General features: G+C 38.8%; 1 protein-coding gene across 15 annotated transcripts in view; it reads left to right on the top strand.

The window, feature by feature from the left end:
* The window catches only part of cacna2d2a (calcium channel, voltage-dependent, alpha 2/delta subunit 2a), a 200,897-nt gene that overhangs the window by 107,528 nt on the left and 71,741 nt on the right, over nucleotides 1–21,628 (top strand). For 13 of the 15 annotated variants that reach the window (XM_055027434.1, XM_055027432.1, XM_055027433.1 and 10 more), the window contains one exon: nucleotides 19,671–19,715. The exons of the other annotated variants lie outside the window; for them this stretch is intronic. In XM_055027434.1, coding sequence (XP_054883409.1) covers nucleotides 19,671–19,715 — 45 coding nt within the window. The remainder of the gene's footprint in view (nucleotides 1–19,670; nucleotides 19,716–21,628) is intronic. 15 annotated transcript variants of the gene reach the window in all.

Here is a 21,628-nt window from a genome sequence, read left to right as displayed (position 1 = left end):
GTTTCTGGGAAATTTAAAAAAAATAGAATGTAAAAGAAGAAAACTGAAACAGTTAGAAATGTAAAAAATAAAAAATAAAAAATAAACCTAAAATACACCAACCAAAAGCATATAAGGTATATCTAAAGTGGATTACCTGGGTGGTATCATCAAGTTTGGACTCTGAAAATAAAATCAGATCTTTTAGGTTTCACAGTCTTTCCAAATTTACCTCCATAGACAAATTGTTCTGTCTTGTGATGGAGAAAGGCTCAAATGTAACCTGTGTAACAGGTGTGTGCATTTTTAAGATCCAGTGTGTTCAGTGATGGTTTCTTCAATACCAGGCCCGCCCAGCTGCTTCCCTCACCAAACTAGCGACAACAGCGACGCGCCTGGTCCTCCTGGCGGCTGCCATGCCAGCTGTTCTGGTAACGATGGGAAGGTCTGCTCCTTCTTTTCTTCCTGGACTAACAGCGGAGCCGGCGCCTGACCGGCTGGACATTACGTATGGCAAAATGTTGACTGTAACAACTGTTGCAATGGTCGTTCAGGGTTTAAAGTCCTTTGGAATGAAATGGTGTGTGAAATAGACATTTCAGTGTCAGCCAGCTGATAATTTGTCAAGGTCAGGTGTCCGTCCTTCTGCGGCTCCTGAAAATGGCGCCGGCAGCAGAGTCACTAAGGTGGCAGAGGGATTTTCATTGCCTGTTTTACAATCCGCATTGGAATAAAAGAGAAAGCCGAGGCTTGGAGCCAAATATCACATTATTCTTTCCTTTTGTTCACAAAATATGGCAAAAAATGATGAGACCTTTGTGAGGAGCATCCAGATGCAACTAGTTTTTATGCTTTTAGATCATTTTTGGTCTGGTTCCTTTAACAAATCTTCAAAAAACCTTCTTAAAGGATGAAATCCTTTTAAAATAGTTTTTGTCTGAAAGCCAGTGTGCGTTTCTCTGGCTGATGCGATTAACTGGATGTTTGCCAATTCGGGACAAAATGTCACTGTCTATCAGTGAAACTCCTTCTGACAGTTTTTACACACATCTGAAAATGTTTCAATCTGAAATATGTGAATGAAGAAAAAATATGACTAACATAAAATGCTTAAATTACTGGGTGAAAAATATGTTTTTGGGCCTGAGAAGAATTTGTTTTGTATTTGTTTTTGGATGCAGTGTTTTAAGATGCAGATGCTGGTGGCTCTTTGTACAATTATTGAAGATTGAAGTCAATATTCATTAAAACCATAAAAAAAATATAAAAATGATAAAAGTTGAATTTTTTTATTTTCTTTTTCAATGTAGAATATATGGCATCACATAAACATTTAATGTTGTAACATCTGTGTGTATGGTTGGGTTTTTATGGAGATATTTAACATTTCACAAGACACAGTGAACACCAGAAGCACATAACAGTGTAATGTAAGCAAAAATAAGTAGATGAACATTACAGCAGCATTAAAGGATGTGAATAATTTAGTGTAGAAACAGCCTTCAGTGTTGTGCTCTTATAAACAACTTTCCAGCTCTGAAGACACATTCAGAAGATGAATTTGTAGGGAAACTTCAAAGAAGGAGGTCAAGTGAAAGTAATGCGAAAGCCCAGCAGAACACACTGCTTTGCTCCTCATGTACACTCACTATTCAAAGTGAAACACATGCAGGATTTTCCACCAAACCCCTTCCATTTCCTCATGCTTATTACCTTGTAGCATGTGCTTTTTAAAACATCGCCATATACAACTAGGGGAGAGACGGTTTGACTGGAGTTTGGTTTTCTGCAACCTCTGGAAAAATGTGACACATTCTGAAGAGTGGCGCCACAGCTGCAGAGAACTCTACTCAATCTGGAGTCAACCTTGGCGTCTTTTTTGTTTAGGGGGTGCATTGATAAATTGATCTTAATTTACTTAATGTTTGGAGATCAGTGTTCAGCTGATACTTGAATGTGAAGCCGATCTTATCCACTGATGTTATCAAACTCTGCAAAGGTCTAAAAATCAGAAAGTTTTGACTGATAGACTGACCCGTCAGCTCATGTCTGCATGTTTGCAATTAATAGTCACCCACTTTCCTGCTATATCTAGCAACATTTAAGACAAAAAAAAAAAAAAAAAAAAAGAGTACCGGCCAAAATTATTATCAGCAGGTGAGGCTTTTTATTGACCTAAATTGCTGATTAGCCAGAAAACTGCAATCGGTGCACCCTTTGTCTCTTTATCTTATTTTTTTCCTTTCTTGCCGTTTCAGGCTGTAAGTTTTGAACACCTTGGTATTTACCTATTCTCCTGCTAAAATAGTGGTCAAGCACATGCACTGGATTTGTATGCATGCATGTCCCTTAGTGAATTTATCTGCTACAAGTAAAAAAAAAAAGTCCAGAGAATGCAAATGCAAACACATGTCAGCTTGAACACTGATAATTTGTTGCTGTTTGTTTATGTGCTCTCTTAGAAAGCTCTAAAATCACAGATTGTGGGCTTGGAGTTGTCATTTGTGAGTTCCCTCTGACTTCCAGTTGTTTAACGCTTAATAAAGCCTGTTGAGGATCTTGACACATGTACAAATAGTGTTAGACGGTGTTTCCTAGAGTCACTAAGATAACAACTTTGAGCAAACCGAAGGTTGAATTCACGAAATGAAACATCGTCTCTGGTCATCATCATCATCACTTTAAGACTGATGACATGATCAACAATATATTATCTGCTACATTATCATCAGCCGCTCTTCCCCTCTGTCACACCGCGGCTCTGATGATGACTGCTTTGACATAGATGAAGAGGCGTTGACATGAAGCGTGGAACCTCGGAACCGGTAGACGAGATTGGATGAAAGACGGGACGGAGATTGTGGAGATTGGAGGAAGACATGTCCTTTCATTCAGATTGTGATGTGGCAGCTGCTGTACGTTGGGAAATGCATTAGTGCTAATAGCTGTGCCATTAGGAGAGAGAGAGGGGCACTCTGCTGATGGGCTGCCATGATGAAACCAGAAGAGGGCGAGAGAAAGCGGTGGGGGGAAGAAGGTGGAAGAGACGAGGGGGAAACGGGAAACAGAGATGGAGCCATCTTCCAGGCCATTTACTGCAATCATCACTCTCTAATCAATCAAGCCTTTCATCATAGGACAACACAGTCTCCTCTTTTTATTTCCTTTCTTTCCTCTGTTTCTCCCTTCATCTCCACTCAGCCACCCACTCTCATACATTGGAGTGATATTCACGCTTTGCCTCTGCACACGTGCATGTTCAGCAGCATCCAGCCTCTGAGCCACCTCACTGTAAATCATTGCATTTAGTTGGGTCTACTATCTTCTACTCTTTGAGTCAAGAAAATGTAGTCAGTTTTAGTTTTAGTTTGTGTGAGTTTGTTAAAGACAAACTTACTGCAGTGAGTTGTGTTTAGTTTCTGTTAATCTGGCTAAACCACCAAGAGTTGGATAAACAAGAGTTTCTATGTTAGCACTTAAAAAAAAAACTGAAGAAAAGACAGGAGTGGGAACTTTTTCCCAGAATGCTTAGCGGCTTGTTTTTGTATCCTGAGATGGAAGTGAGTTACATTAATCTGACTCCTGTTATTAAGACAAATGTTTATTTTAAAGCTTGAGGATAATGTCATGATCACACTGAATGTTTCTAGCAGAATTTGTTGTGATGTTTAATAAAATTCAATATCAGATCAGAAATTTTGTTCATTTAACATGAAACAGGAATTTAAATTATTCTAAAGTGAAATAAGCATTTATTTTAACTTGATATTGTGAGTGAAAATAATAGAGAAATGTGGCTCTTTAACTAGGAGAGAGCAGGTTCTTTCTTGCATATTGTGAAATAATTGTTTGGTTTAAATTGCAATATTAAGTCAAAACTCACAATTAAAGATTAATGAACTTAAAAACAATGTTTAGAAAACGTGTCTCTTGTTAATAAGCCTGCAGAGTTATGTTGGCAGTTCTAAAAATGGTTTTCTGCAGAACTTCTGAGATAATTGGATTTCAATATAAACTTTAATATTACCTGCTTTAAACTCGCAATGAATTCCCTTTAAGAGGTGAAGCATGACATGAAGAGTTGCAAGTGAAAGTTGCAAGGGTTTGTTCACTTTGTCCAAGTTTGACTCCTTTTATAATGCCTCTATTTGACGTAAATTGGTCCTTCAGAGGAAATGACTGAGAATCATTGTGGCAACTCTGAGCCTCGCCCTCAAGGCTGCCAGCTCCATTATCCACAGAATACATTAATCTCATGAGTGCTGCGTTGGACAGATTCAGATTCTGGTAAAAGAGACAGAAATGAAGAGATGTCACAGCACTCACACATGGTTTTGTTTTTATGTCTCACTTTATTTGCACTTTAATTTCGTCTTTTGTCATCGTGAAATGTTTCCCGACCGCATCGCATCGCTCGCTGTCAGTTAAACTGTTGAGCAACTGGACAGCTTCAGTCGCGTTTGTCTGTAAATAATTATTTTAGCCACGAAACAAAACAAACTGGCTTGAAAACAAACTCTGATATTGATTTTTTAAAAATTGTTTTAATGTAATTGCAATTGAGTAGGAACATAACTGTGTTGTTTTTATTTGATAATTAGATTTAAGTGAATGGAGCTCGACTGAGTTTCATTCCGACAGTTTTTAGGTTTTACCAGCATACATGAAGCCACTGTCGCATTTCGATAAAAATACAACATATGGAGAGCAGTGAATTATCTTATTTTTGATAAAGATTTTTTTTATAGTATTGAGGAAATGTGTGAGCTTGAAATATATTTTTAAGACTGCAAGAAATAAAGAAAACTTGCATTTGCAGGATTATTGTTTAATTATTTATGGAGATTACGTCTCACTCACTTCTTTCTTCTAGATCATCACTTTGTCCACAACACTATTGGGTTGACTTTCTCAGACTCTGTAAGGGATAAAAATTATCCTTTTTTTGTTATTATGTGCGATTGTGTTGTTTCTCTAATCCTGTTACTTACAGAATGTTTTCCATTTAAGAGACGCCACCTGTGGTGTGGCTGTGATGCGTTTGTTTGGCTTCACAACATTTTTTGCCGTTTATTTTCAATGCTTCAGAGGAAAAGGGTCTCCTGTTTGTTTTTGTTTATTAATTTGTCGTATGGATTTTATTATTTATTCCACTCTGAAAAAAAATAGCTAAAGGAGTGTGTCTTTATAATGACGTTTGGTTTAAAAACACAGAGTTGGTTAGAATCTGTTCACAGTGACAAACACAAGTTAACGAACATTCAAAAATGCCATAATAAGTTTATGAGGTTAATTGATTTAATTCATAGTCTAAGATATCAAACATGTTAAGTTGATTTTAGGAATTTATACATCTCTGGAAAAATGAAGAGCCCACTGCAATGAATCCCACTGAAAACCTCCTGGTTTTTCCACCAAATGTTGATTTCTGAGCTCTTCCTGAGTTAAAGTATTAATCTTGTTTCTAAATGAATATTAACTAGTTTTATTTGCATTATTTGAGGACTGGTCTTGACCATTTCTCATTTTCTGCAAATAAATGCAAAATTGGCCTACACATAATCATTATTTTTAAATATTCGGACACAGAGTATTTAAAAAAGCGTTAATGGAGCCCCAAAATTCAGATTTCATCTGCTTAATGCCCATTTTAATGTAGAAATATTGATTAAAGCATCATTATTGGGTTCTTTTTGTTATGGTACACTTGATCAAAGAGCACAGCAAGTTCAACATTTCTGTCTGATTTGAACCTTTAACACAATCATGTCATTGTTCTGACTTCTGAGGTTAGGAGAAAGCAGCAATGCACTTTGTCTGCCTGAAAAAGGTGAAATATGATTTATATTGTCTTTGCAATGTTCAGGAATATTGTCTCAGTTGAGTGTTTTATAATATCCAGCAAAGTTGACATTTTTCCTCAACCCGATTCGCGGCATACAGGTCCATTTTGACTGCAGCCTCTCTCTCGTCTTCATCATCTCCTCCTCTTCTCATTCCATCAGCTGCTGCACTGATCATAGCTTTGATTAGACTTTAGGTTGCTGTGGTGACCCAACGGTTTTGTAATTTCTGTATCTTGATTGTAAGCTTCTGTAATTTGTTTAAGTGGTGCTTGACAGTGTTGCAATGGCCTACTTAAATTTTTTCCTGCTTTTTCTGAGTTTCTTTTTCCTCCTGCCGCTGCTTCTCTGTCTTTTTCCCTCCCTTTGATGTTTCAATTTTGTCTCAAATATTTCTTCTCCACAAAATTTGCAGGTACATTGAGAAAGATGTTGAATCTAAGACGACATTCAAACTGCAGCCTGAAGTAACCAAGTCTGACTTTTTGTGAAATCTGATTTTTCAGCGTAATATTTTACACTTCCAATGTTCAGATCACATTCATCCTACCTTATTGTCACTGATATTCAACAAACGTCACTATTCTACGTTTTGATACGCACAAGCAGGAATAAAAACAAGTTAAAGAAGTTCAGAAGTTAGCATACTTCTGTAAACACTGAGCACTTCTTCTTTTTTATGGAAAAACACTGATTACGCTCTTCATGTATTATTGCGCCCTCTACTGCTCATGCAGGACACTTTAAGGTCATCAGCAGTTCATACTGGAGAACACATATAATTCGTATCATAATTATTGCAAAAAAATAAAATAAAAAAATTAGATTTGACAAAAAATGGGAATTGGGTCACTTCATCCTGCAGTGTGAACACAACCTACGCTGCTTTAAAATAAGGAAAAAGCTGATGAAAAAAGCTGAGGTGGAAAATGTGTGCAAATAAAAAAAAAAAAGCTCAGGTGTGGCGGTAAAGCTTTCTGTCAGGCGGAGTCGGGCCAGCGGGGATGCAGCCTACCTGCCAGGAGGGAATGTTTAGAGAGCGGCCCCCATGTCTAAATCCCTCCGATCGATCCCCTGCCTCACAGAAGATGGGAATCGATAGTCAGAGGAATCCAGCGAGCCATGTTGCAGACCCTGATTTTCACATTTCACCACACGGCCAAAACCCATGAAATGTCATTTTAAAGGGTAAACCTGATTCTATTTGTGCCGTCCATTCGGGGCAGTCTCATGAAAAAATGAAATATGGACTGGTGATAACTTTCTTCGGTGAAAAATGGTTTTGGATTCTGAGTTAGAATTACAGAATGTGAGACAGATTTCAATACTTAGGGATTATCTGAATAATTTTTGGCCAGAGGCAAGTTTTTAAACCATTTTGTTCTTTTTATAGTGAGAAAAAAAGGTGAGAAAAAGATAGAGGAGAACGATAGTTGATGCATAGGTCACAAACGAGACCTGAATCATATAATGTTTCTGTTTATGCTCTTGGCTGTAAATGTCTGCTGCCTCCACTGACAGCCTGACAAATATGACAAATATTTCACTTTGGCTACAGAGGGAACATTTTTAAGTTTCTGGAACAAAATTCAAGACACATATTTGTTTTCACTGCTGTAGATCCATTAATTAAATAAGAATATTGTCCATACGTTAATTTATTTTTGCAATTCCTTGCACTAAGTATATGGGTTAATTACTCAGACTGCTGTGTGTTTGTTTTTGTTAATGATATTTTCTGTATAAAGCTAATACATAACATGATATTTAAGAATATTACATCAGATACAGGAAAAATGATACAATTCCAACTACTTAATTATAAAACCCTTGAGGAAATTATAAGTCAATTAAGCTCAAGTTCCTGCTGTCTGGATGTCCTACCCTTACATTTCTTTGAGAAAGTCCTGCCTGTTATTGCTACTGATCTGATCCAAATAGTAAACTCATCACTCACATCAGGTGTTTACCCACAGGCTTTGAAAACAGCAGTTATCAAACCACTGATAAATCTGGACAAATCACTACTACGGGCTGATCTCCAACCTGACATTCATCAGCAAAGTTATTGAAAAAACTTTGTGTAAACAGTCAAATGGTTTCCTAACAAAAACCAACCGCTTTGACTCTTTCCAGTCTGGTTTTTGTGCTCATCCCAGCACTGAGACGGCCCTCGTAAAATTCTTATTCAGTATTTATATCCTGCCACTAGCTATTTCCTAGTTATAACAGGAAATAATATTAGCTACCATAACTATGCAGATGATACTCAGCTCTACATTACGATGCCACCAGGTGACTCTGAACTCGTCCAATCACTGAATAAATGTTTAGAACAGATAAATGTGTGGATGAGACAAACCTTCTCCAGCTTAACAGAAACAAAACTGAAGTTATTACTTTTGGACCTAAAGAGGAACGATCAATGCACAGAAACTAGAGAAACTAGCGATCAGGCCCGAAACCTGGGAGTAGTAATGGATTCGGACTTGAACCTTGCTTGATTACAAAGTCAGCCTTCTATCACCTGAAGAACATCTCCAGGATTGGAGGACTAATGTCTCAGCCAGATCTAGAGAAACTCATTCATGCGTTTATCTTTAGTCGCATTGATTATTGTAACAGTGTCTTCACAGGTCTGTCCAATAAATCAATCAAACAGCTGCAGTTGATCCAGAATGCTGCTGCTCGCGTTCTCACTAGAACCAGGAAGATAGAGACATAACACCAGTTTTAAAGTCCCTCCACTGGCTCCCTGTAGCTCAAAGAATATATTTTAAAATACTGTTGTTAGTTTATAAATCACTGAACGGTTTGGCACCACAATACATCAAAGATCTGCTGTTGTTGTATCAACCTTCCAGACCTCTCAGGTCTTCTGGTTCTGGTCTGCTCTGCATCCCCAGAACCAGAACCAAGAGAGGAGAAGCAGCTTTCAGCATCTATGCACCAAAAATTTGGAACAAACTTCCAGAAAACTATAAAAGAACAGAAACACTGACTTCTTTAAATCTTGACTAAAAACCCAGCTGTTTAGAATTGTGTTTGAAAAGTAATCAATTCTAAATTTAATGATGGACCTTGACTTAATGTCATGTTCTGATTGTTTATTCTATGTTGCATGACTTTGTGTTTTTGTGTTTGTTATGATGTAAAGCACTTTGAAATGCCTCGCTGCTGAAATGTGCTATACAAATAAAATTTGATTGATTGATTGATCAGATGAGTAAAAGCGTCTCCGTGGAGCTGTGTTTTACTTTTCTGAGTGGTCAGATGCTTGTTCGGCTGCGGATGGAGTTTTACTCTTGCCGTGTTGCATTCCTGCTGTCCTTGGTGGCTGCCTGCAGATATGTTAAAGCAAAGTGGCCATTGTCATTTAAATTTTCAAATCATTGTGAAGGACAGCAAAGCATCTGATAGAAATGATTACAGGGTCGAAAATTACAGGTTTCCTTTGGCCAGCGCTGATTGTTGATTGGCCACTCGGTCAGCGGGTGGGGGATGGGAGGTGGCGGTTGACTTTTCAGGACTAGCTGAGGCAATGTGGCTTAAAAAATCTCAGAGAAATGAAAATCGGCATTCAGCCTATCTGCAAAAGTCGAACTTGGCATCGTTTTTTGTTCAGAAACGTTGGTGCACCCGTGTCACACAAAGGCTGCGGTGGGATTGGATGTGGAGGTTCAGATTGTGCACAAATCGTCAGTGTGGCTATAGATGTAAAATGTTAGACGAGGGCAATAATTGCATTTGCTCTGGGATCATGTGATAGCGTTCATTTTGCTGTGACCGGTTTATCTTGTGTGCCTCTTTTCGGTGCTACACCACCTTTCTCCTGTGCTGCACAGATTGAGGCTTGTTTGGGGGATGCTGGCATGTGTGTGTCACGTTGGATAGGGGTTTTATCTGGCATTGTGTCCATGCAGGGTGGAGATGCTATCAGAATTAAAACCTGCTTCTCTATGGAGCCCTGTCATCCAACAATGGAGAACAGCATTACCCAGAGTGCAGCAGGACAAAGCCTCCTTTTCTTATCTCAGGGATTGGAATATTCACAGAGTGATTTAGCTGCTTTTACCAAGGGGAAGTGTCAGGCTCAGGAAGAGAGAGACAGCACAGCAGAGACGGAAAAGAGGAGGGGAAAGAAATAATGAGACCTGCAGGATGTTTACAAAGAGATGTTAAAAGGCTGGAAATTGCAGATTGATGGGTGAAATTGGGGGCACAACATATAACTACAGCATTTTCAGCCACATTTATTAAAATTGAGCATTTATTTTCATTTTGTTTTCATTTCTTTATTCAACCCATATTCGTCTTGCCCATTACTGTGCAAGTCATTGAAGTGAGTGTGCAGTTGGAACGGGCCATGAGGCTCCGTCTGAAGAGGGGGCAGGACACTGATGACACAAGCATGGAGAATGCCATTCACTCTGCTGAATTTGCACTGTGCATTGGAGCTTTAATCTGGGGGCACGTTTGTTTATTGGCATAAAAATGAACATCTGCATGGAGCTATGCTTGGACGGCATGGTCTCCGCAGCTCCCTAATCGCTTAAGAGCCTGGAGATGAAAAACAGGAGAAAACAGGAGAAGAGGGATTCAGCCGCGCCCAAGGCCGCTGTCATGCGCTCCTTTATCTGCGTCTCACTTAAGCTCAGTCGCTCTCTCCCTTTTTGGCTTTCTCCTCCTGCAGGCCAACAGTTTTAATTTTATAGAAAGGCGCCTGGTTGTTTTATTTATTGACTTCACATTATGGGCAGGCATTTTTGTGAGACAGCACATTTTCTCAGAAGCATTCTGACTCAAACAACTTGGCCACGTAGTTTTGAGGCCAGCATAAAATTGCCAATTGGGATTCAGTGTAAGAAGATGCAATAAGAAGAGATAAGAGAATTAAAGTGTAACAGTAACTCCCCTCCTTCATTTAAACACATTTCATTTAGTTTTTAGACCTATGTGGCACAAAAAATTATATTGGTTTGGTTTGCTTTTGTTTTGCGCTTTTAAAAACACAAGTTAAATCCAAATGGAAAAATATTTGTTAAAATATCCTTTCTTAACTGCAAAGACAAAATCTTACTAGAAACTTAATCTGTTCGGCTTAAGTTTCAGTAATATTTCAGTACAGTTGAAATAAGACAAAACTAATTTTTCAGCAAAAAATATGAGCTTCACCTGAATCAATATTACTGTAATATTTATTCCATTGGTAAATTATTTCACTTTTTATAACATGGGAAAAAATGTTTTGTTATATGAGAAATAATCTTCCAATGGAGCTAGTAATTTTTGGTGAATATTAAGGATTTATTGACCTAAAACAAGCTCCTCTTTCTTGCTGAAAAGTTATTTATTAATTAGTTTTGTCTTATTTCAAGTGTGCTGAGATATTTGCAGTAGAGGTTAGACCAAAATTACTTGTTAGTATTTTGTGTTTTTTCACTGTTTACTAGCCAGACCGTTTTATGCGGTGCTCCATCTCCCGCCCTGCATCATAAGGGAATCTTTGTAAAACATCGTTTTAACATAAATAACACATTTCTTTGTGAAAAACACATGAAGGCATCTGGAAATGACACTTCTTCACTCTCTTTCACATAGAAGAAGTGTTTATGGCTGGTGCAGATTGGCCACTTCACAAAGGCACATTCAAGAACCCGGAAAAAAGAGAAGAAAAACAGACTTCAGTCTGGTGACTCAACAGGTGCATCCTGATTTTAGAGCATTTTACATCTGGCCCTTTAAGGACCGCTATATTTACAGATACATTATCTTTATAAACATAAATCCCCAAGAATGAAGTGAAGCAACACTTTAGCACTTGGAGTTGCATCTAATTTCTTTCTTTATACACACAGTGCATAGCGATTGGCTGAACGTTTGATATAAAGGGAGACGATCACAATGGATTTCATCACAAAGAGGCTGGAGCAAGAAAAACAAAAGAAATTCAAATTCAATAGCAGCCCTGCACAAAATTGTTGTGCATCCTTCACAAAGGATGTGTTGTTGTTGTCCAGTCACTTTTCTCCTGGGGAGACTGATTTTGGGGCAATCAACAAATGAAGTACAAAATGTACAAAGGTGTTTTTAAAGCTCGGGCACCGACTAAACCGCACTTGTGTCTTTTCTTTCCCGTTAGAGTAAAACAGGAAAACAAGGCATGTTTTGTGATTAAGCACCTGCACTTTTTTATGTTTCTTGAAAATATAAAAGATTTCCTATCTTATTCACAGATGACCTCCCCAATTCAATATCAAAGCAGCTGAAGGGCTTTTAGATCTCTGACATTTTTCACATGTCTATGATTAATTTACAGCCATTTAAAAATCACAAGTTCACCTTTTCACACTGGGAAAAACCTCTCGGCCACACGAACTAAAGAAAACGAGCTGAGCAAATTAGTTTTTGATGGTGTTCATGTGATTTTCCTTTTTTCTTTTTTTGACAGCTGTCCCTTTAGTGACAATGCCCTTATGTTCCAGAAGAAATTAGCTATCAGTCATTACCTCGTAAAAAATAATGCAAATTGTAAGCTGTAAGTTTGGTGTGGGACCAATAGAAATGCTGGTTGAGAGGTATAGGTTACACTGGTGGGCTTAATATGTTGCTTAAACTGAGTAATTTCATTTTTTGTACATTTAAACACTTAATATTGGCGGTAAGGTCCTCAGGGGTCTAAAAAGGAGCAGTAATGAGAAGTGACAGAGAAGCGAAAGAAGCAGAGATGCAACGATCAGAATTTGTAATCAAAATTTTCCACACTGATTTAAGATGATCCCACATTATCAATTATTGTAAGAAATTATAAATAAAATACGGTAAGTATTTAGACAGATGTTTATGGAGCTGACCTTCCAGTTATCTGCTAACAGAATCACTCTTTCTTGAAGCCACTCTTTTTATTTATTTATTTTAAAATCTATTTTTAGTTATTTCTTTTAGTTTCTCCATGTATGGTTTTGTTTTTAACCTTATGGTCTATCCTCTAAGTTAGCACATTTATTTTATTTTGCTTCGTTGTATCAATTTGCTTCAGTCAATCAATTGCTTGTCTAGGTAGGTAGAAAATAAAAATGCCTTTCTTCTTAAATCTCTGTTCTTACTCTGACTTTATTTTCATGATCCTAATAGATCCTGACAGCCAACTATGAGTCTTTTATAATCTGTAACCACTCCAAGGAGTGTTGTTCCTTCAATCTCCAAAATGGTGCATTCATTGATTGGAAAAGGGTCACATTTTTCAGTGTCTGACCTTAAAAGGTCAAATTAGAGCCCATAGCACACCAACATATCAGACAAGCATGCACACACACTCATAGGTAAGGGCAATTTAGATCATTTTTAGAGACCAACTCGCCTCCTTGTCATGTTTTTAGGATGAAGTCAGATTACTCAGAAAAAAGCCACACATTCAGAGGGAGAACATGAAAAACAATCAAGGCCAGGATTCAAACACAGGAGCTGGACAGGACTGTTACCTGCTGTACCGCCGTTCTTAATGCATCCACACTGAAAACTTTACAAATTAATGAAGATTTTCTTGTTTTTTCTTGCTGAGTTTCCCCACTGGCTGTGTGTGTGTGTGTGTGTGCATGTGTGTGTTTGGGTGGAGGTGGGGTGTTTACCTTTCGGGGCCAATGCGTGCGGGTTAATGAATAGCAGTAAATGAAATCCTTTATTGTGTTTGATATAATGTCAGCTTCCATTAGGGAAACTGGTGGAAGGAATGATTGCTAGGTTATCTGGGAGAGGGAGTGCCGTTTGTGTGTGTTTGGCTTTTTTACTTCACGCTTGTGTGGAGACCCCAGGGCACAGCGGAGGCAGAGAGTGTCTTCTGTAATTATAAAATCATTAGCAGGTGTCCAGAGGAGATATGAATATGACTGTAATCTGTCCTCGCCCATGATGGAGCGCTTGTCACACACTCAAATGTCAACCTGTCTCCACCTGCACATCGAGGGAGTTCAGATTCAAAAGGTTTACGCCTAGCGACTGTACTCACTCATGGCGTAAACATGACAGCCATCGCCGTGTGTCGGCCATTTTTCAGTTGCTGTTCAAACAAACCGTTAATAAAATAAATGACACATATTGAAGTTTTAGGTGTTAAAGGATGTGACCTTACAAAATGTATAATTTTTGTTTCACATTTTTGTTAAAATTATTGTTATGTGACATTATATTGTCTGACATTATATCAGACAGATCATTTGTGAAAATATAAAGCACTTGTGTCTTCACCCAGTGCTTCCTGCAGAAATTCATCACTCAGACAGAAAAAACAATCAGAGTCAGGAGGACGGTCTTACCGCTGCCAATCACTCTCATGCTCCCTCTTCCTTTTTGATAAGCTGCAACACCACAACATAATCTGCTATGAATGCTAATGCTAGTCAGCATAGTTACTGATGACCCAAGGCAAAAGTTTTCTGTAACAATAAATTGTTTTTCAAAATTAGCACATTAAGCGGCATAGATGAAGATGATTGATAGCGCTAAGACCCTCCTCTTGGCTCTGATTGGTTGAGTTTGTGTGATTCTTCAGACAGCAGTAGTATCTCAGAAGGTGAAGGAGATCAATGTTTTCACAATATATGTCTCATGCTGTTACAATATGGTGACAGTTTTAATAAAAATGAAAAAGAAAAAGAACATATTTTTTGTAAACGTCACATACTGCAACTTTAAGGTGAAAGACATTTTATGTTCCCATCTGATGTTATTTAAAATCAATCTCATGTTGAAACTGGGTGAAAAGCAAAGCGAAAGGCGGGCAGAGACGTTTCTGCTCAGATGTTCGAGTGAGCAGACATTTTCAGCAGCGACAAAGTCACATTGTAATCTGGAGCAGAGAGGCGGTTTCTATAGCAACGTTAGACATCTAACCTACACGCTCCTGCTTTTGCCGAAGTCTGAAATTGGTGCGAGGAGCCTGGTTGGAGAAACGGAGACGGGAGGAGAGAGATGAAGATAAGACATGGCAGGAAGGAGAGGGAGAGGAGGAGGAAGAGGAGGAGCAGAAGGAGGAGTGATAAAGCAAAATGAGAGGAAAGGAGGCAGAGTGAGATAAGAGTGAGGAGAGGATAGGGGGTGTAGAAGATGAGCGGAGGAGATTGATGCAGGGGAGGGGCAGGAGATCATCACCTGACCTCAGTGTTTGTCTCCCTTTTTGTATTTGTTGGTTCACTCTGAGTCATAGATTTAATTTACTGATAGCACTTTGTGTCGGTGGGAATTTCTCCCACGATCAACACTGAGCCCATGTCCAATCTATATGTGTGCAAATGAATTTAGAATTCAAATCAATACCTTATGCAATTTTCTTTGCATGTAAACAACATACATTTCGTGTGCATAAAGGGTAAATAGATCAGTGAAGGATAATTGCTGCGCTTATGTGGAATCAGATGTGTGTTTAACCTAAATCTGTACCCAAAGAGACCTGTGACCAGCTGCAGCAGATGGCTCCGCTGACCCTGGTCATGACTCAGGGTCATGGTGGCTTTGGAAACACGAGCACTGAGCTGTCTCGTCTGTGCATGTGTGCTCAGATTGCATTCATGAATAACTACAAATTACCCAGGGCTGCTAGGGAAAGAACTGCTATGTGCAGTTGTGGAATATTTGGATGAAAATATGGCTTTATGCAGTCCGATATTGTCTTGACGTACATTGCCTTTTTGGACAGCCTAGTAGCTTTTATCAGAATTAGTTAGGGATGGATACTATCAATGTTTAAATAACTTTGTAAAGGACTTACGATCTTCATGTGGATAACAAGGTTCTGGTGACTCGCAAAGGAAGTAACATACATGTAGGCAAGGTGTTTGTCTTTGCTTGCTCATAAAAGCTACATTCGCTAAACTAATTTTGCTAGTTCAGCAGTAATAACTACAGTAAACATCACTGATATTTATCTTAGTATAAATATCTGTGACTGAACAATACTTATAATGTGCTTATTGTATTGTTTATAAGTTAGGAACAAGGCAAGAGCTGGTTCTAAGCTAGTGGCTTGTTCCTTGTTGTCACAGCAACCGCCTGCCAAGATGGCCGTTCACGGACGTGTGACATCACATGAGAACTACATATTGTGAAACTTGTACTTTTTTTAAATCAGCAGAATATAAATTTGCCCACATTTGTCTCTGTCTCGTATCTGTTTGTTCATGTTGTGCTCTGGATGTGGAGAACCAGGCTTTTCTCTACAGGAAGTTGTCCTGAATTAGGACATGTAAGGCTGCAGATGTAAGAGTGAACTCCTTAGAAATGACAGACCAGTCTGAGCAGGACTGGGCTTCGGACCCATCCTGCCTTCAGACACTCTCTTTCACTGTTTTTCTCCTCTACTCTTTCTGCAAAGGCATCAGCTATTTTTAGCCCTGGCAGTCTTTTTCTGTTTCATTCTACTCACTCGACCACCATACATCTCCCTTCCCTCAGTCCATCCCTTCATATCAGCCCGACCCAAACCTAACCTCCAACTTCGCCAGTTTGCTCCCTGACTGATCCGCTCCGACCCCTCCACTCTTCTCATTTACTTCCATCCTCACTCCTGATCCGTTTCAGAGCTGGAAGGAAGAAGGAGCTGCAGAATCGGTTCTTTCTCTTCCTGTTTCTACTTGATCACAAACGGTACCTTGTGTTGGTGTCAGTTTCAGTTTGATCACATCTTTTCCCTTTTCCAACTCTTTTGATACGGTACTTTCTTGGCTGACCTGTGCTAGACCTCAGCAGTGACGTCTTCACTGCGTATCCTGAGAGTAACGTAGAGAAATTTAGATAAGTAAAATAGTAATTATTTGAATATGATGTTTGTAATTGTTAGGATGTGTCTGAATCCTAGTTCAGCCCTTGCTCTTAAATTTAAGTGCTACATGTCTGAGTGCGAGGGTCTTTAATTAGAAAAAGGGGGAAGGACTCTTTAACTAAACACTTAACAAATATTAAAAAAGGAAATTGAAAATAAACATATTTTCATCGACAATAACAGCAGTCATGTTTCATTTAAGCCTTCAAATACTATTGGTTTTTATGTTAATTGTTGGTGATTACCACAAAAAATAGCAGAAATGCTCAATTTAAAATATTCTACCCTCATGCCAACCAGTATATTGTTAATTTCAGCAATCTAAATTAAGGAGAAAGTATTTTGATTAATTATCCAAGAAAAAAAAATTATTGCAGGAAGTGTATTAAATTTTGCTGTCCTGAGTTATGGTTGCAGTCTGATTAATTATCAGTATAATACAAGTCTGTTATTTTGAAACAAGTTTATACCATGTAGTGCAGTGTGTTGGAAGAGTATTAATGACTCAAAGTTTTCCACATTTTCTCCGATTACATCCACAAATTGCAGTATATTTATTTGGGATTTTATGTGTTTAATCAGTATAAAGTAAAGCATGACTATGAAGTGGGAGGGAAATGATACATGTTTTTAACTTAATTTGCAAGTAATTTGGAAATGATGGCATAAATTTGTCATCAGTAACTTCCACATTTACAGACCAAAATGTTTGCTCATTCTCCCTTTCAAATAATTGTATCAGTCAAACTGGACGCAGAATATGTGTGAAAACTAATTTCTCAGTCTGGTCTCATTTTAGATGTCTAGATTGGGTTTAGGTCATTTAAACGCATGGATATTGCATCTCCTTTTGCATGTTTAGAGATGTTGTTCCTGAACCTCTTTCCCATCATCTTATATTGAATTTATGCAGAGGTAAAGGAGCAGAAGGGCTCAAATAAATATGTATTCTTCACTTTTCATATATTCATTTGTGTCAAATTTCACAAACCATGTATCATTTCCCTCTTACTATACATGTATGCACTACTACTATGATGTAAAGTCCCAGTGATATACAGCTCTGGAAAAACTTGAGTCCACTGCACTGAAGCCCATTGGAAACCTTCAGGTTTTTCCACCAAATGTTGATTTCTGAACTCTTCCTGTGTTAAAACATTAGTATTGTTGTTTCTAAATGAACATTAACTTGTTTTCTTTGCATTATTTGAGGTGTGAAAGCACATCGTTTACATCTTTTTTCTTATTTTGACAATTCATTATTTTCTGCTTTTGTTTGGAATTTTAAACATGTTGTCAGTAGTTCACAGAATAAAAAAACAATGTTCATTTTACTCAAGCATATGTCTATAAAGAGTAAAATTAGAGAGCTGTCTCTACATTTTTTTCCAGAGCTGTATACTGCAGATTGAACTTGTATGACAAAATGCGAAAAACTTAAGGGTATTGATAGTTTTTCAATTATTTTGTTAGAATATTTTGCGGTACAATATCAAATTAAATTATTCTTAACTAAATGAAAGTTAATTTTATTTTCTTAATAGGTATCATTTGCTGATATGTTTTTCTCCTCCATAATAAACAAAATGCAGAATCTGATCTGGGCTTAACTACTTGACTCCTACAGCGTATAAAACCAAACATGTTTACTAATTATGATAATGTATCAGTCTATCCAATGAGTGTCCTTTTTTACAGTGTGAAATTTTAAACTAAGTGTCAAGGATTATAACGCTAACCCGAGGTAATTAATTTTAACCTAAAAGGAAGGGGATGCATGTGTGAGAAAGCAAAGAAAGTGATCATCCCTGTCTTCGCGTTAATGCTTAGATCGAAATAAATAGAAAACGTATAAAACATTGAACCACATTTCTCTGTCAGCCGGCCTCCCTCACCAGACTACGACCGCAGCTCCGCCAGTCACAGCATTGCCTGAGAACGCATCCTCAGCTAGTCTCTACTCATCCCAATGAGGCGGACCACACGGTGGATGTTTTCTCTCCAAACCCTGCCAAACCCTCCCGCCTACCTGGGAGCCGATAAGGACTCCAGCTGAGAGGGAAACGAGGACGACTGGGTGGCCAGTCTGCTGAAAACGAGGGTGGATGAAGTCTGAAAGCTTTGGTTTAAAAATCTGAATCTGGCAGCTACAAACTCAAGTGGTTAAGTGGAACAAAACAATTAAATGGAGTGGTATAAATTTTCACTCTTATTAATTTATTTTTATGTATATTTCTGCTCTCTGCTTGGGAGCTGTTTACCACAACTCCACACTAACAGCAGAGGGTGATAAAACTCCCACAGAGGAGAAAAAGTAGAGGAAAAGGCCCTGTCCACATCAACACTGATGCTTTTCAAAGAAGTCTTTTTTTCTCTGTTTGATCCTTTCATTTACATGCAAACTAATTTGGAGGCAAGAAAAACAAATTTTCGAAAGTGAAGATTTAACGAAGCCTTTTTTTATAATGTAGTTATGTTAATGGAAAAGAAAGCTTGAAAGCATAAAATCATAGCTGACTGTTTTCTCCACACCCACAGCAGAAGCGACCTCCTTATGACTGGTTAGAGAAAATTTTTACTGACCGCTAAAAGATTCTACAAAACAGTATTCAACTGTTTCAAACATGATTTTGAGTAACATTTGACTTTCTCAAAGGTTATACCACCTTCTGATTTCCAAAATCTGGATGGAGATGTTTGTAGAAACACAGAAAAAATAATATTTGAGAAAAATGCAGTTCTGAACTGCTAAGTCCTTTTTCTGTCTTCATCTCAGACCATCTGACTTCACACTATGAGATTCAAACTTGTGCCGAACACAAGTTTCGTACATCTTGCCTCGTCATGACTATCATTTTACATCACACTACTCCTCTGTGTTCTGTGATGCTGATTATATTCTCATGCTGAACGGTGTGATTGAATATAACCATGACTTTCTCTCTCTCCTGCTCACCACCACAGGTCGGGACTGATATAGGCACAGCTATATCTTCTCTCACCATCTTTTCTTCTTACTTTTCTTTTCTGCACAGGAGAATGCCATTTCATACTACGATTCGAAAGCGGATTCAGATTATGTGAGTACAGTATGGACTTCTCCCCAACCCCTCCCCTCGTTTCCTCGCACCATCTGCCTGCCTTGACCCCTCCAGACACAAAATCCCACTCAATCCACTTCCTGTTCCCTTCACCCCTTCCTGCTAGCCCTTCCTGCCCCTTCCCCTGGCCTTCTCGGTGTTGATGCCCTTCCTTCTCGGGTCGTAGGATCCTGCGCTGTCTGTGTGCATCAGTGAGTTGGCAGTACTGTATGGTGAGCACGGCCAGGTCGACATGCATGAGTCTGTGAATTCTGACGTCCTCCCCAGACCTTATCTCCAGAGTTTCTTTTGTCCGATGGATGAGCCTGTTGTTAGGTCAACTTGAACCATTGCCGTCCTTCAAACACAAATCGTGCAACGACGTCCAACAGCAGCTTGGCTTTTGTCTTATTTATGTCCGTCATCCCATTGAAAGAAAACTTTCAAATGCTAAACAAATAGATTTTTCCTGGAATTCCTACAGAGTACGTTTTGAAATCACACCGACTGATTGATTAAGTTTCAAGGAGGCGGGGAAGAATCCCTTTTAGATCACCAGAGCAGGGAGAAGATGGAGCAGAGAGTGAGAAAAGAGAAGCAGAGGAGCAATAAATCATGGTGTGATTTTCTCTTTGTGCACGACAGTGTCGTGATTAATGACACAGCGCTTTAGGGCCTGTCAGCACATCTAATTGGAGAACATCGGTCATCATTAACATGGCACACTGAGGCCGAGTCTGTGACGCACCTCTGACCCGCTCGTCTACAACTTTACGACCTCCCAGAACCGATGGCGGGAGTCAGGCAGAGGTCGTTCCTCTCTGAGTCCCCACCACTAACCCTCCCAGTCGGTCTCACTTGGTGAATTTCTTCGGTTAAGCTCTGATGCTTGAATATAATCCTGAACTATAAAGAGGATGTCACATGAAATTGGTTTCAAGCAAAAGGTAAGTCGTTGTCAGGCTCTTTTCCCCTCCTGTGCACCTCACCTCGTTAATTTTTCCTCCTGTCGCTTCACCCTTATTACAGAAGTGAAGTGTAATGTACCCGAGCATGTCCGATATTCATTTTTAAAAACTATTTTATTGACACTTTAATGTTTTCATGTTTGTATGAAGCCTTACAATAAATCGATCCATCCTTAAGTGTCTTTTGCTGTGGATTGGCTCTTTGGGGAAGCAGGTCAAGGAGAAACACCCAGACATCCGTCTGTCGAGCAGCCCAGTCCAGAATAGACAGACACCTCCACTGTTTTAGTGCGATGTTCTTAAACAAACCTCCAAAGAGATGCTGGAACCACAACCGATTCCTTTCTATGCTGATGAGCAGCAGAAGTGCTCAGGATTTTTTCACACCTGACAGTCCAGTAGACTCTATTCATTTAGGAATCAAAATTGCAACATTTGTCACATTTTCATGTGGTTAAATTTCAATCTGCACTGTATGAAGCAATCTGAGCTTTTTGAAAAACTTGTTCACCTCCTCACCTGTGGGGGCGCTGTATGCCAAACTACTGACACAAAAAGCCCTGGAGAAGACATGAGCTTAACATCCTTCTTTGAAAAATGGAGTAGCATCAAATTTTAGCAATTGCAAGATGTTTCTTTTATTTCAGTAAAAGGTCATGTCTAGTTCAGGCATTTGCTTGTTTGTTTAGGTTTTATTTACCCAGAATGCCCTGCCCTGTCCTACAGTTCACTTCCTGTTTTTGGTGCGGTCTCCAGTTCACTTGGCGTTCACATAGGCATTCAAACCACACCAAAGTCCTAGATTTTTTGTTTTTTTCCCCAAATGAACTGGACTTTCTAGGCAAATAAGCCAGTGTTTTATTAAAGTGGACTAAAGAGGGTAGGTGTGAATGCACCCTTATATCTTCATGGATGAGCTAGCACCTCACTCCATCCTGAAACCTG

Source organism: Poeciliopsis prolifica, unplaced genomic scaffold (genome assembly GCF_027474105.1).
Source record: "Poeciliopsis prolifica strain line A6 unplaced genomic scaffold, Auburn_PproV2 SCAFFOLD003, whole genome shotgun sequence".
Lineage (NCBI taxonomy): Eukaryota > Metazoa > Chordata > Actinopteri > Cyprinodontiformes > Poeciliidae > Poeciliopsis > Poeciliopsis prolifica.
Note: the sequence above shows the minus strand (reverse complement) of the source record. Positions and strands in the feature narration are given on the sequence as shown.